A 16,637-nucleotide genomic window follows, 5' to 3' on the forward strand; every position below is an offset into this window, starting at 1 on the left:
AAACGTCGCCACACGGCACAATATCCCAGCTAGCACCGTCTCGCCAATTTTGACTGAAAAAAAGAGCCTCAAGTCCATCAAATTCATAAGAGGGCGCCGTTTCAGCACAGCTTCGGTCCTTGAAACGCGTTATGGCATCGAAAAGTCTCAAGACGCAAAAGGGGTACCTAAGCTATGCTTGTGAACGCGGGGTTGAGGGACCTTGTTTCCTTGGAGTGCCGTGTAGTGACTCAACTATTGGGAAGTCAGCTGGCGCGAATCACACAGATTTACTGTGAAATAAATCCTTTAAGTGTGAGTTCACCGCCACTGATGTCTATCATTTTTGTTTCGTTTCTGCTTCACTCACGCAAACCTAAACTCGAAAACTGCATGTAACAAAAATTTGGGAATTTTCGTCAACTTCGTTATAGCCGGGTTTAACTAAACAAGAATTCATACTATGGCCACTTTAAGCCTTGACAATAAGACGTCGGGAGGCCGTATGTTACTAGGGAAGCCGTCATTGAAGTATGCGACTGCCTATTTTCAAGTCGATATTCAAGTTAAGAGCAAGAAAAAATTGCCTGATGACTACGGTACGGTTCGAGCGCAGCGCGAACTGCAGTCTTCTCGGTGACGGCGCATAGCTGCGACGTCTCAGGAAATAATCGAATCATGAGCGAATGCATGAAGCGCCCTATGTTGGCGTCATCTCGCAGCGCATCGCCGCCGCCTAGCATGTCTCGAGCGGTCTCAGCATAATGCCTCCCCCTCACACTTCCGCCATACTTTTCTCCTCCGCTTTCCTGCTCACTCTACCTCATCTATCTTGGTTACTCGCTTGGTTACACCGACGCCGACGCCAACGCGAAACCACAGGTTCGGGTGCTTAAAAGCTGCGCTCTAAAACTGGCCGCTTGTCTACTTTTTGGCTCAGAATGGCGTAGTAGACACGGTCGATTGACTAAACAAGTGACAACTGAACAGTGAGAAGGCTGTAAAGACCTTAGAAACGAACAAAATTGATCAAAAGGGTTATTAGGCAACCAGTGTCGCGTTCTGTTTTATCCGCTGCGCCATACAAGAATTAAGATTGTGGCGTTAAAGTACGATGCATAGCTGAGCACTCCGGAGTTGCGATACCATCAGCACGTAATGCGAGACGCACCCTCTCCGTCTCTGTGTTAATTTTTACCAGGCATTAGAAAGTATGGCTGCATATTTCATTTATTTCCGAAGATCATTTCATTTAACCTCTGCTTGGAAATATAAATTTAATTTTGACATTACTGAATTCATATACACATAAAATTAATAAACACATAACATTCTCTGAGCACAGGCGGCGGCCGTTTTTTCTCAAGTTGCTTCATAAATGTCCGGATAATCTGTTTATTTTCTTAGGAAATACCGCCGTCATGTGCTCTCCCTTTGCAACGTGTTAGTTATTCCGTACAGGAAGTTGAGGGCGCACGTACGCCCGGAACGCTTCAAAGACACAGAGAGCAGGAAACACGAAGCTTCTATCGCAAGAAAGACTGAAACTTCACCAGCGAGTTGAACTCAATATTCACCGATCAGCCTTGTGTAACAAAAGAAAAGACCGAGCGGCTTGGCAGCCTCAAAACCCGCTTCCTTATCGCTCTTCATGCTCCGACTACTTCGCGAAACGTTATTTCCGGCGAGGTTCCGGAACATATTTTATTCTTTCTAATTATTTCACCAGCAACCATCTGTTCCCACATACACACACGCAAAAAAGCACAAAAAAACGGGGATTAAAGGAAGTTTCAAACAAAGTTTGGAACCTAATCTGGCAGGCTAAGAAAAGCAGGCAACGTTTGTCCGTGGTTTCCTTTTTTGTACTGAGACACTCTTGGTTTTGGGAGTTTTTGTTTTTATATCTAGCACAGGACAGCAGATGTCGTCGCTAAAACACATAACTGCAGTGCACCGCGGTGCTTCGAGCAGTGTGGCGCCCGTTTCTTCTTTCTCCATAAATTATCGGTAACCGAATTTGGTCCACGGACGGAAAAGAGGGGGGTGGACTTCAGTGAAGCATCGAGTGGAGTCAGCCTGGCTGTGTAAGAGTTCAGCTTCTGCGGAAAGAAACCAGACAGTGGTCTGCGCAGGCTGAGCTAAGTGTGGAAGTATGCGCAACCGCTCAACGCCATGAAGCGAATAAAACTGTGTCTGTATGGACGTCTCACATTGCTTTCAACGGGCACAAAAAAGTGTTAAGGACCGGCTTTATTATCGTAATTTTACGAGAGCGCATATAATAACGTGCTGCAAAGCGATAAGAGTGGACTCTGCGGATTTTCTCGGCTTTTTGAACAAGAACTTCGTGCTTGAAACGGATACTGAGAAGGTTCTTTTTATCAACTTTTGCTTCGCTCTTTCATACATTTCCGCTATAATGAAAGGGAGGAGTTCTTCTATTCCTCATTTATTTAGCGTAAACTTAAAATCAGAATTGCATTCATGTCGGATGAGCTTCTTGATGCGTTGAGCGCGTTTGGCAAAGATCTTGATTTCTTCGATTCGGGTTGCTGAACAAGAAGAAACTAGCCACTACTGCTTAAAAAAAACATCGAAGTAGTGACATGTACTTATTCTTGTCTTCTAAAGTCGGAGTTTTTTACTCTCGGTGGCGTGTACCCTTTTTGGCTGGTTTAAAAATACAACAACAGTCGAGAGTGCTAGTTCGAGGAGCGAAATCACTTTGACAGGGGCAGTTTATAATCACAGCGAAAAAGAAAATACCAAACGAGGCGCGCCTTTGTTCCGAAAGCGAGGAGAAAAAATAACTTAATTACAGAGCCGTTCTTTCCGGCAACGCCGGACTCGGTTCGATGAACCGAAAGAACATAGACTAAAGCGAGCCAGTGCTGGGCAAGCAGGATCCAATAAGTTAAAAGAGGCTGAGTAAAGCAAAGCGCGGGCGAATGAAAGCGAGCCAAAGAACACGGCGAGGTGCCGGCTAATCACGAAAACCCAAAGACGCGCGCTCCAGCGCTGGACAAAGAAGACATTCAAGGAACTAATTAAGACAAGTAGTAGTAGCGACTAGAACGCGGGAGAAAAGCCAAGTTTCGCATGAAACGGCACACAAAGAAAAAAAAAAGAGGAGGAGGAGGTTGCAATGACGGAGGTTGCGAATAGTGAATCATCTACTTAGTCGCAGTTTTCTCGGAGCCAGCGCACAGCTCGCTCAGCTTTCTGTGCGTACAGGGACGCATAGTTTTGTCAATATAATTCCTCACGTATCACTGATCCTTTCTCACGTTACACTGAAGTGTTGGGAGTACTGGTGGGATAGTGCCCTGTAGAGGCTGTACCCCAATATTGAATAAAACGCCGTAAAGAAAGGATAGGTTGTACGTTTTTATCAATTCGATGTGCCAACTGAGCCGTCGGTAAGAGTTGTGGCCCCTGCTTATCGGTGACGTAAAGAAACCGTTAGTTTTGGGGAATCTAATTTGCAGCCTGTATCGTGCCCTGCGTGATCCTCTGCTTCGACGCTACCAGAGAAAACAAAAACAAAAAAAGTGAACAATTTCGTGTTCTATAGTCACGTGAATCGATGTCAAAAGCGCCGATCAACGTTCAGTGAAGCTGTGTCATCGTTCATTGTGGCTTTGTCGCCCTCCCTCCAACCTCGCTCGCTCACAACGCATAGGCCGTGTGTACAAAGAAAAGAATACAACGGCCGTCTTAATATCACTCAACCGGTATTATGTTCCGTTCGCTGGACTCCTTCGTGCACGGGGTCATCCGCTAGGCCGCGTGAATTATCAGCGTCACCGTTCCTCCTCTTTCTCCGCTCTTCTCCTCGCCAAACCGAGTAATTTTTCACCTCTTCTGTGTCATTGGCCGCTGCGCCATTTACGTCACTCATCACGCCGCCAGAGGTCTCTAAATAAAGCAGGGGCATCAGGAAGCTCGACTTCCCACACGCTATGTCCCAAGACCTTCTCGTCTCCTATTTTCAGACTCTACCAGCCTTAAAGGAGCACTGACACGAAAATTTTATGTTACACTTTTATTGCTTTTATCGATGCTTAATGGTCTGGCGAACCTGAAACAGCACTTCAAATAGTTCAGCGCGCGATAGTTAATTACATTGAACGGCCTGAAAATCGTTTGTTTCAAATTCCCGCGCTTTCATCCCGAACGGCGCATATGACAGCCTCCCGGTTTGACCTCACCGCTTTGTGCGGACGTCACCGGCGCCCGCTTGAGAGGGTGTTGCGCCCGCTCGCCGCTCGTGGGGCCGCACGCGTGAAGTGACGTCACGAGTTTTTGACGAGCGCTGTCGCGTCACTTCTTTTTCCTCTCCTGGAGTGATGTCACGCTGATGTCCATTTGCTGAGTGCCGCTCCGCGCGCTGCTCCGTCGGCGCGATAAATGCGATCCAATTGAACTATGTTCTTCGCGTCGCAGGCCGCTCATATTTCAGCCAGGGTATTCTGTTGAGTGAAGGAAGCGAACTGTGCAATAATATTAACGCCGAAAATTGGTGTCAGTGCTCCTTTAAGATAGTAGTGTAACACAATTTTAAATCTGCGGAAACTATAAAAATTTTCCATTGTATACGGGGATGTCTCCCAGCAAGTTTCAACTGTAAGTGTTCCGTATAAGACATTTTAAATCCGTTTTAATATTTGCACGCACGGGAAAGTTCACAACGAATACCCTTTCGACATCGGTATCAGCATGACGCGTTGGCCACCTCGCCCTAAACTGCCGAGCATAGAGTTTCATACTAGTACACGCTAGAGAGGACACTGGCGCTAGCGTCTATGCGAGCCGCCGAATGGCGGCTTCAGCCCCCCAGGAGGCGGCCATGCCTTGAGGATGCATGATTTTCGAACTTTGCTTGACCTAGCCGTTATCTTTACTTGACTTAAAAGTACTTTCCTTTTGAAATACAAAAACTTGGAACTAACGTTGATTAGTGTATAATTCTTAATCGTGATAAGAAATTGTTCTTCCTGTGAATTTTATATTGAGGTTTAAAATAATTCTTCTATAAGACGGGAAGATACTTCTGAAGTGTATACTCTCTTGAGCTTAGCGGAGCCGACGATTAGGCCGATTAGGCGGTGCGGTGTTTCTTTTTTTTTTTTTTTTTTTGCGTGCGAGTCGGCGATGGCGTGCGGCTGAAGCAGGGGTGGCTGTACTGTAATTCCACAAGTTTCCATTGTCACGGGTGGTGACAGCGATTCTGCGTGCGCCTTGTTCACGCCAATAATTACGGGCAGCTGAGTACCGGCGGATAAAGGCAGCCTGGCAGATGACGGCTGCATTGGCGATATCTATCAGTGCATGTGACATACCCTCGCTTGTTTGGCCGCTTTCTACCGTGATAAGGTGCTGACCCCAATCAACTTGGTGGTGACCCACCTGCCGGACGAAGCTCCCGTGATATTGTTTTGTGAAGAAAAATTAGACGGCTGTACTCATATACTCACTGCTGGTAAAGATTTTTTATTTGGCTCAGCCGCTACCGCACTTGCGTAGTTCTCGCAAGCGTCGTTATGAACGGGAATAGGATGGAACAGCGTGCTCGTACCGTCTACGTTGTGCGGAATCTCGAGTTCACGTCCGCTTTCAGATATGCCGTAGAACATGACTAGTTATATAGTGTAGGGGATACACGGTGATGCTACTGCTTCCCGCATAGTATTCGTTAATTGCAGCCACTGGAATCGGGTGCTAACAGCAATTCTGCCCCGGAACGAGCACTCGACGCTTTCGACGCCGCAACCGAAACTGATGGCGCAGAAAAATCAGAAGCCAAGTGCACATAACAACCGCTAAGCGTCAAGTTAAGCCAAGTTCAAAACTCACGTGGCTACGTCACACAATCAGCCCCATAGTGCTTGAACGATTGCAGTGCCAGTGTCCCGACTAGCGTATATTAGTATAACTCTATGATACCGACATCAGAGCTCCCGTAATCTAGCCAAGGCGCTGGCTGCTGTCGGCGCGCGTAGGTCCGTGTTGTGTACCACGTCACAGTTTTAATGCTGATGTCATGCTGCCCGGATTCGTGCGACCACGGCCGGTCTGGGCGCGCTCACTCGCTCAAGCACGTGCATCCAGACCGACCGTGGTGCGTCGAAAACAGTGATGTCAAGAGCGCTGTCCTGTCATGGCGGCCGCTTCGGTGTTCGTTTCGTCGAAACTTACACAAATAAACGAAGGTGTAAATAATTATTTACGCTGCGGTCGGCCATCTAATGCGCCATTATATGATTACTGGGCTGGTAGGCACCCATAGCGGCAAAAAAGCGTGACACAAAAATTTCTTGTCAGTGCTCCTTTAGGGTTGTAAGGTCGCCTGACAGCTCACAAAGTGCATTAAAGAATCAGGTTTTACTAATCGCTTTTAGTCCGCACTGGCTATTTCTTCCCACAACCCATCCTCCACGGAAAGACGGACGGTCGGACGTACGAACGTACCGACGTACGGACGTACGGACAGACGGACAGACGGACATACGGACAGACGGACAGACAGACAGACAGACAGACAGACAGACAGACAGACAGACAGACAGACAGACAGACAGACAGAGAGACAGACAGACAGACAGACAGACAGACAGACAGACAGACAGACAGACAGACAGACAGACAGACAATACAAAGGGAGAAGAATAAAACTCGGCTATTGTCGAAAAGCGCTGCAACTTTTTACAGGCGTAAAGACGGGTCTTGATTCCCCATAGATACCCTTGCGTATTTAAAACCATTTGAGCGAAGTTTCAAAACCCTCAACCGGACGCATTTGTTTCCTCGAAGAAAACGATTACGCTTTTGTTTCGCAATCCCCGTGACTCATCTTGAATGCTCTTTTCGTACTTTTTTCTTTCAACGTACGCTTTGTCACGCGGAGTCATTAGTCTCTATTTAAAGCACAAACACGACCCGGTCTCTTCAGATACAGGCCAAGGCTCCGGCAGCCATTTCGGCAGCCACTAAAGCGAGTTTGCTAACAAACGACCAAGATGAAGCACGTAGGGGTGGCTACAAAAATAAAGGACGTAGCTCCACTGCCCAGAAACAATGACGACGCGCACAGGAGAGTGTATATAAGGCTATAGACGTACCACGAAAAGCCCATAGTGTGTATGACGGCGATAAATTTTCATCATCCTCCACTCCCCCGCCATTTCGCCACTTTCCCTGTTCCGACTTTCGCGCAGCTCCCTGACGCGCGCTTTCCCTCATCGCTCCGCCGTTAGCCGGAAAAGCGAAGCCCAAGTAACTCAGGAAGGAGCATTTTAAGTCACTGCCGCGGGAGGAAAAAGAAAAGGTGAGATATCTTGAAGTCGATGCAGCGTGGCAGTGGGGCCGCCTGGGCGACGACGAGTACGTGCTCTTGACGACGGTCGTTATGCGCGCGCCCCCCTCCACGAGAAACCCTGTCTGCGGACCGTTTCGCCCGGTGCACTGTTTTTTTATTAATTTCACCGGGGTCCGCGCCGTAACCCCGCTGAGCATGCATCATCGTATTAGCGACATCCATTCTCGTCGAGCGATAAATGCCACTTCCGCGACAATGCCCTTCTCTGGGCGATCCGTCGTCAGGCGTCAACTCGCCTTCTCTCTCTCTTTCTCTTTCTCTCGCCAACGGCAGTGAAGACAGTCCCAGACCTCCCCCCCTCCCCCCTTTTTCTGTCTCTCCGGCTCAATTTTTGAGACCAGGCCTACACCCCGGCGGAACGCAGACCAGCGCGCGTTGCCTCGCGCAATGTCGTCGATGTCGTCAACTGGAGCGCGTAGGTGGCTGCAATACGCCTTTTAAACAACGTTCAGCCTGTCAGTAAAAAACCTCAACTTACATAGAATTCCCCGGGACATGTCGTATCTCTCATTCTTCGCCCCGTTACCACCACCTCACGCATGTGTTTTCACATTTAAAAAGAGGAAGGTCATGCGATCAAGCGTCATTTCTCAGAGTTTTTTTTAACACGAAAATTCCCGGATACACGAAGATTTCACATACGTCATATCCGTAACGGAAGTGACGCCAGAACAACGAGGCCAGCTGCCTGTAAAGGGTGCACCCCTGCATACAGTGTCTTCTTGCGGCGAAGCAACCGTTAGTACTAAAGAGTACGTTATACTTACAGTTCGTTTTCTGGTTTTATATTTTAACACGAAAGTGTTCTATGCCGGGATACACCGGGATTTCCCTGACGTCATATCCATCACAGAAATGACGCGAGTACACCTTTGCCGAAGCGACCCGCCAGCAGGACGTCTCTCGCCAAGCACGCCCACAAGGCAGCCACCGACCCGCAAATCATGCTGAGCCGCAGATTTCGCGGCACATTTCACTTTCGTGTTTTACCGATTCTTGTGACAGAGGAATCAACCACAGTTTTTTTCCTACCTCGAGTATTCAAGGAGAAGCACTGACAGTTTTGTGTAATTCTCTATTTTTAAATCGAAGTTTTCTATGCCTCACTGATGTCGTTTAATGTCGTGCCAAAAGGCACTGGAGGAAAGACAGCGTTACAAAACGATGATACTGATAACCGAAGGCACATACAGTGAATCACGAAAAAAAAAAACACTTCGCGTAGTAGGTATGGAACCCGGTCCATCGCATTATGAAGCCACCGTCTATCTGATTGCATCATTCCAACACATTTTTATTTATTGCTGCGGCATTCCGGCACGGTCTAAGCAGCTTCGAATTTTAACCTTCGCATTATGAAGCCACCGTCTATCTGATTGCATCATTCCAACACATTTTTATTTATTGCTGCGGCATTCCGGCACGGTCTAAGCAGCTTCGAATTTTAACCATCTCTCTCTTAAGAAAGGACTTTATTGTTTTTTTTTTATTTGTTCCGAATTCTCTGGCTCCGACTGCTTCTTTAACTCAGTGCGTCTGAATCACGCGTGAAAATATAACCGCAAGTTTTCTGAGAACAACAGCACGAAGCAGGAAGTTTGTCATCATTATGAAACCCGGCGTGGCGTGCATTATTTGCTAGCCTCGTTCTCAGACCGAGGAACAGAGCTGGTGCGATCCGGCAAAACGTAGGCTGAACAAGAGATGATTGTAAGGTCTTATCAGTGGCAAAAACACCATATATGGTAGTTCAAGAAAGCTTAGGCCAGAAGGAGGCAATTTCTTCCGCACGTTTCCACAAGTCGAGGACGTAGACAAACGAGTGGTTTCGCGTATACACGCCGAAAATGAGACAAAGTCGAAAAAAAAAAGTTTCCCCGGGTGCGAGAGCGAATGTGTGTTGTTGCGTTGGGGCTCCTCCTGAAAGCTTTTGATTGTGGTATTCCCCCTCGTGTGAGCGGTCGGGATATTATGTTGCATGCTAATATTAATGCAAAGGCGTTCAGAAGTTCTTTTACAACTGCAAGGACAAAAAATTCCGGACCCCGAAAGTGTACTCTCGGACTTGCCGGGGAAAAAAATATCAAGAATCTTGAGGGAGCGGGGCCGAATGCTTTGCGGTGACACCACGACCAATAGGAATTTGAATGCGAGTCTTGTTTCGCGAAAACTCTTCGGAGGAGGGGAGAAACAAAAAACTAGAAAAGCAGACATAGTGTAACGTGCAGCACAAGTAGCCGTTCGGGAACGTCATTTAGCCCGTGGTGGATATGTATCCATTGCATTCCAACTTTCCCTTTGCGCATGCATATTTAAGGAGGTCTCCCCGACAGGAATCCAATCCGAGCCAATTCAAGTGTTATCAAGGATTCTCGTCGGCTATTCTTTCTATGCATTTTGTGTCGCGCAGCTTGGGCGTGCAGGAAATTTTGGTGGGCTCAGATGAAGGGCTATTCTTTCAAAGAACGTTACCCCTAATCTGTAATTCGTGACGTGATATAGAAACAGGCCCCCGCAATTGCGCTCGTAGCTGCTTTCGCGTGCGTTTCTACATTTCGTGCGCTGAAATGTTATCCGTCCAAAAGGCGAATGAAGGAAGTAAGCGCGATAAAACAAAGTGTTGCGGGCCTACCACCGTCTCTGATGGGCCGGATTCTATGACGAATGATTTGTATTCCGGAAAGCTCATTTTCTTTTACAAATATTCGCAAAGACGCCCTAGCTTCTCGTCTTTCATCAGCGTTGATTGGCCTTTCCTTGTACACAATCACATCTTCCGCTTCGAATACCTACGGCGGCATTGTTGGCTTTTGGAGGCTTTGCCATTTTATTGCCGGATACCCCGGAAGCAGACACTTGAAAGTAACACTACGGGAACCCTCGCAATAAGGACGAGAAAAAAAGTTAGTCTATTTCATTATTTCGTTCACCAGTGTGTTTTAACACGAGTATCGTTGAGCTCGTTACCCGGTGGAGACAAAATAAAAAGAGAAAAAAACTAAAGCAGGCAGCGAAGTAAAAGAAAAAACAAAGGGTGTTACCAATTTAGTTTTAGCTTGGGAAGCGCAACAAACTCGTCACTAGGGACGAAGTGGTTACCCCCCGCCGTGCAGAACAACAATAACAACAACAACAACAACAAACAACAACAGCAGCAAACAAAGGCAACGTTCCCTCGGGTTTCGGCCCGAGAGTGGTTGGTGGGCCCTGTAACGACGCGGCAGCTGCAAATTGGCAGGCTCAACCGGAGCGCAGGCCAACGCGTTCCACCACAACCCGAGTCCAGACGCCGCAACTGTGGCGGGAGTATCCGCGGCGAGCCTGGATGACTCCCCATCGCGCGCGAGTCGACGGAGAAGCGGCCGCTAGTCGATATCTAATCACGTTTCTCCCCCGTTTCCTTGGCGGGAAAAACAAGTATCTTCTTACTCGAAATGGCTCCGCCGAGATTGCGAGCCCGCAGTCTGAGCACTCCGCGAAAGGCGAGCGGGCCGGCGGCAACGCGGAAGGGTGCGTGCTACACGGTTTTAACACTCGCGATCCACTAGCGGCCATCTTCGATTTTGTTCCGCTGCGCTGCCCGCGTATACGAGCTTAGACGTCCTCCTCGAAGTCGTCTTGTTTACACGCCTAATTCGACTTTCTTCTCTAACCCGGCAGATCCCATTTCGCGCTTTCTTTTCCCCACTTTTTCCCATCCTTCTTGCCTTGAAATGGTTTCCGTAGCGCTCCTCGAACTTTTCTCTTCTGTTGAGAGCCTCTAAAAAACCGCCTCGTATAGCCCACTTTCACCTTTTTCCACCGCTCCACATTTCGTTGTCTTTTTGACTCGGGTCCTTCTTACATCTGCCCTCCGACCTTACGCAAACAAACGCCGGTGTTATCGCGACCATCTTGATATTATGACGCTTGCTGGAAAGGTCGAGAAGCAGCAATGCTGAAACCGCGGACAATAACGACACCGATTTGTTTTTCTTTCTATAGCCCGCTTCACGTGGTTTCCTAAAATCTTTGCGACTTTTTTTATTCCTGTCATTACTTCCGTCTGCCTCTTTACAGCGGTTCTTCGTGGCGGTTTTGGAGCCGGCCCTAAGCGTCACCGACCCCAAACGGCCTCCGCGCTGCCGCAACCATTGCAACATTCGCGTATAAACCGGCTATTTTAACGCCCTCGGCACAACAAAAGCTTCCGAGGCTGGCTGTGTTGCCGGTGGGTGGGGGCGAGGGCTCGGAAAGGAAGGCAACACCTAGGGCGTTGCTTATAACCAAATTTTCATGCTCCCGCTTTTTTATAGGCCCATAAAGCGAGCGTAAAACGATAGCTGTAAAAGTACGAGACCGTTACTCTCTTTCCCTTGCGTTCTCCCCTCCTCGACCTCGCCGTCCGGCTGCCCCTATCAACCCTGAAACCCGAGCCTCGGCAATGAAAATTTACGCTATTGTCGGGCGGAACAGAGAGCTGCAAGAAGCGAAGGTGGCGAGCGGGAGTGCGCGAGCGGCGGCCGGGTGGTTTGGTATCTCCGTGAGTGGCGTCGTTTTTGGCGGAAGAAGCCATTTCGGCGCTCAACCCTGTAGTCTCACTTTTTACATCGCGGAACGCATGGAGGAAGGAGCGGAACGAGACGTCGTCCTCTCTGCGCTATGGAGACTCACCAGCCGATTTCATGGAGCAGGTTCGCGCGCGCAAGGGACGCGAAGAAAGGGTGCGGAGCTTCTCACCTTCGCTCGAGAGAGCACCAGCCGCAGAAGGGGTTGCGTGAGGCGAGGCAGGATTCGCACGTCTCGTACTGCTGGCACTTCTCGATGCGCACTTTGCTGACCTGCGAGAGAAGTTGGGCAAGTCGCATTGTCTGGCAGCGTTGCGGGCAGCGGAGAAAGTGTTTAATAATGTACCATGTTGGGCTTGTTGATGACTAGATACTGAAGGTTGAGCAGAACACACTTTTTAACAGCGAAGCTGTTTTCGATCAAGGCTTAACGCGGCGCAGCGATGTGGAGAGGGCATAGCCTGTAGAGGGGGAGAGCAAGCGCCCCGCACAGCTCCAGCAAGTTAAAAGATTGCTTGAACGAGACGCTTATGTAGGCGAAGCTTTTCCGAACTACTAAATCTGTTGGCTATGTTTATACTTGCCAATATTGTTGAGCAAAAAGAAAACGTTAAGCATATTTGAGGCAAGACATCGATACACAAGCAATATTTGCATTGTTGTTTTAACTAGAAATACATGGCTGCTTGCTTTTTACGAAAGCAAACAAAAATACACCTTGGAAAGCTGCTGCTGCTGCTGATGATGATAATGATTGCTATTTGTATCCCCTTTGTAGCGGGGTGATGAAGTGTCATCTGACCAAAAAAAAAAGCAAATATACCTATGTTTTACACTCTTAGTTTAATACTAGCGCTGCTCTTAGGGCAGGCACAAAAAAGTTATTACGCACAAAATACTTGTTTTTTTTTTCTGTTACAGGTGGTAGCTGTCCTAGGCAATATTCCCCTCTGCCTTTCACCCACCAGCATTCTAATATTCTTTTCGTCGTCTCGACAGCCTTGAAGTTAACTTCCTCTGTGCTACCCTTAAATCCTAGGGCTTGTGGTAGCCGAATATTTCCCTCATGTAGATTTGGATGGATACCCTCGCATTCTAACACTATGTTCCGCATAGTCTCTGTTTCATTTCGGCAGAGCACGCATACCGCATCCTTTTGTGAATACTTTCCCAGAAAGCTCTTAGTTCGCAAGCAACTTGCTGTTGCCTCAAAAAGCAAAACACTGACCCGGGAATTATCGAGAAATTTTCCTTTCTTATGTCCAATTTCTCAGCCGTGTACATCTCTAACGACGTTGTAGCTTCCATTTTCTCTCTCTTTCTCTCGAAAAAAAAAATGCTCGCGGCGCCCCCTCGTGGCAGTGTTCGAAGTTCAAAAGTAACAAAAGGTTCCGGTAGATGGGACGAGCAGTGGAACGGGGTAAAAATAAATTGACGCAAGCGGGAATCGCCATGGTGGCTTTGAGAAGTTCGATGAAGCTTAACCTTGCGATTGGGGAACGCCAGGCAGCCCCCCTGTTCACATCACGACTCTAAGTCAGTGAACATGGGCTGTTCGCGACTCTAAGTTCGCGACTCTAAGCGACTCTAAGTTCGCGACCCCTGTTCGCGACTATAAGTCAGTGAACATGGGCTAATTTTTTGACAACGACGAATCAGGGTTTGCGTTGTCCTTTGACCTTGTCAAAAAAGTGCGCTTTTCAATCTCCAGTGGTCCCCCACTCACGCAGTTCCGAGCACTAGTTTTCTTGCACAACCTTCGGGTGTAATTCTTACCATTTATTAATTTGTTCGTCGCTTATGGCTAGTAAGACCATTTCATTTTTTCAAGCTCCTGTACTGCGTATCTTGATGCGACTGCAGTTTCAAAGTCATCGATATTTTTGCTGAAACCTTTGCAATGCGTACAGAAGAGCTTAGCCATATTGCTAAGAGGGATGCAAACATCTATCAACTTTTTTTCGAGAGAGAGGGGTTGGTGGAGAAGGGCACCAATATGTTCAAGTCAACAACAGTATAGACCTCCGGCAGTAAGTGTCCGAAGAATGTTCCCTAGCACGGGAAGAGCGCCCATGACGGAACGAAGAAGGGGCTAGAGGCAGCACTACCCTCAGCGTTGTCCTGGGTGGTTCTGAATTTTCCCTAGCTGGAGAATGGAACAGAAAAGCGCTCAGGACAGCGCTGCGTCAAGCCTCTTCTTCTTCGTAGCGTCCTGGGCGCTGTTTTGTTTCCTTCCCGTGCTGGGGAACATTCTTCGGAACTTCCAACCGGAGCTCTATACTGTTGTTGTTTTCAACATGTCTGTGCCCCCCCCCCTCCCCTCGCCCCCCTGCCCCGGAAAAAACTGAAGCGCTGTTTTGTTTTCTTAATATAAATCAACCAGCCAAAATACCTTCCTCACTATTGAATATTATTTCGACACTTCCAACCGGAAATCTACGATGTATTTGTGTTAAACATAATATCGATGCCAGCGCTCAGAACAGAGCCGCGTTTAGCCTACTCCATCGTCCCGTCCTGAGGGTTGTTTTGTTTTTCTTGGAGTAATTTTACTCACATGACAACAATATCAGCCATTGTCAACAATTCTTGGTGCTTTTAGGGATCGAAGCTCCTCTTGCTCGGGCCCTGTCCCGGCCGTGCACGGCACATTGTACACGGCACATTGATTATGATTGTGGCAGGATCAGCGTAGGGATTGGCCAACCAAAGATTGGCATAACGTTCAACGCGTTAGTTGCTACCCAACAAGGAGGAGAGGAAGCAGAAGAGGTTGTCGGTCGTCGCCTGCGAGCTCAAGACTCTTGCTCAGGCCCTGTCCCGTCCCTCGTTGCTGCCATACACGGCGGAATGATGACGATTGTGGCAGGATCCCCCTAGGGATTGGCCAACCAAAGATTGGCCGAAGAGGTCAAAACGTTCAACGCGTTCGTTGCTACCCAACAAGGAGGAGGGGAGGAAGAAGAGGTTGTCGTTCGTCGCCTGCGAGCTGAAGACACGTACCGGGGGTACGCGACACAAGACGCTCTGCAGAAGGCGACGGCGAAGGTGGCTAAAATGTCACACACCGAATTCGCCAACTTACCCATGGAGATTCTTATCGTCCCAAACAAGCCCCACATAATCACCACAAACATGGACGTCTTCGACGGGCTTGTCAACGGAGCGGTGGAAAGCTTGACGTGTCGAGTCTTTATATGATGTGTGGGCGAATATTTCATGGTTTTACCGATAAGCATTTTAGCTTCGCCCCTCTCATCATCATTCACTTCGTGGAGATGGCGAGATTTTTTTATCCTTTCACCCGAGTGGCTAAGTAACCATATTTCTTCGGCGACAAAGATTGGAGTGAGTTTGTCGCCAGTTTCGCTTCGAAATTCGAGACAAAAATAAGAGCAGAAACAACATTACGAATTTTCTTAGTCGGAAAAAGGCTGTTTTCTTGTGACATTCTTGTTCTGTGTACCATTTCGCAACAACGACGATGCACAAACGATGCGGTTCGCGATTCTGCTTGAACACGCTCTAATGAAACGACGATTGTCGCTTTTAACGGAGGACTTCTTGTTCGTCGGAACAATAAAATGAGCAAGGCTTCACGCGGCACTCTGAAAACTCGAGAGAATTGCTGTGACCCAAACTTCCATTGTTTCTCAGCGCGTATGCAAGCTCGGGAAAAAATCTGACTCGCTGCGTCGGCGACGAATGGTTGCGAAAACAGGATCTGACAAATGGTGTCCTTTGCTCTTTTACCTCTTTATTTTCTATGCTCCTATTCCGTATGTTCCTTTCGTTCCTCTTTTTGTTTTTTTCTGGTCTCGCTTTTTATCCTTCCGCAGTTTGCATTCAGGAAACACCGAGTGTCGTGAGTAAGAAAGCAGCAAACCTGACAGAAACAAAACCGGCGACATCATGGCGCGAAGAATACGAAAGAAATAAACAGCGTTGTTGTCACCCCCACCAGAGTCAAAAAAGAGAGGGAATAAGAACGATCCGTGCAGTGTTTCAGTGTTTCTTTGATGCGACTAACACAAAAAAAAATAAAGAAAGAGCAAAGAAAGAAAAGATGAAAACGTACGCGAAAGAGAGAGGCAGCGGCCAACTTTTGCATTCCGGGAGTGGAGTTTCAAACGGGCAGGGCCTTGCTCCTAGTACTCGGTGTCGGTGTGGCAGCTAAGAGCAGAGCCGTGTTGAACCTGACACGCTTCAGAGGCGACGCGGGAAGCGCTCCGAGGCGCCGTTCAATTCGGAAACTGCCGGGCTCCTCTTCCATTAGGGCGCGCACTTCAGCGACGCGCTTTGTCCGCGCTCCGGCCGGTCCTCGGACACAGGTCAACGAGGAGCTTTGCCGAAGCGCCAAGAGGACGACGAGGCTCCAACGCGCGAGATTGAAACGGACACCCTGGCCGCAGTCTTCTTCTCTCACGGAACTCTCGCCATGAGCTTCAGAAGGGGCGTTCTTTTTTATTTCTTTCGGCTTGGTTGTTTCGATGTGTGCGTGTTTGTTTTTCTCTCTGATCGGCTAAGTGTCACGAGTGTTGACCTCCACTGTGACGTATTTGATATTCTTGCTGTTTTCTTTTTGTATTTGTGCCTTTCTCCCGGTTTATGTCGGCGTAATTAGTACTTTATTCTTGCTTGAAATATTCAATTGGCTTCTATGCGTATTTGCACCCACTGTACTTCTGCTTTTAAACATCCTTTCTCATTTTTAGTTGATTGATTGTAGG

General features: G+C 48.1%; 2 protein-coding genes across 3 annotated transcripts in view; one reads left to right on the forward strand and one right to left on the reverse strand.

Moving 5' to 3' along the window:
• Window positions 1–16,637, forward strand: part of LOC144152871 (uncharacterized) — a 204,549-nt gene that overhangs the window by 65,104 nt on the left and 122,808 nt on the right. The window lies entirely within an intron of this gene.
• LOC144152337 (plexin-B-like) overlaps window positions 16,056–16,637 on the reverse strand; it is a 108,189-nt gene continuing 107,607 nt past the window's right edge. Inside the window, exon 5 of the mRNA XM_077683602.1 lies at window positions 16,056–16,080. Within this exon, the coding sequence (XP_077539728.1) occupies window positions 16,056–16,080 (25 nt within the window). The remainder of the gene's footprint in view (window positions 16,081–16,637) is intronic.

The sequence above is a fragment of the Haemaphysalis longicornis genome, unplaced genomic scaffold (assembly GCF_048455015.1).
Source record: "Haemaphysalis longicornis isolate Haplotype H1 unplaced genomic scaffold, Haemaphysalis longicornis Haplotype H1 scaffold_9, whole genome shotgun sequence".
In the NCBI taxonomy this organism is placed as follows: Eukaryota; Metazoa; Arthropoda; class Arachnida; order Ixodida; family Ixodidae; genus Haemaphysalis; species Haemaphysalis longicornis.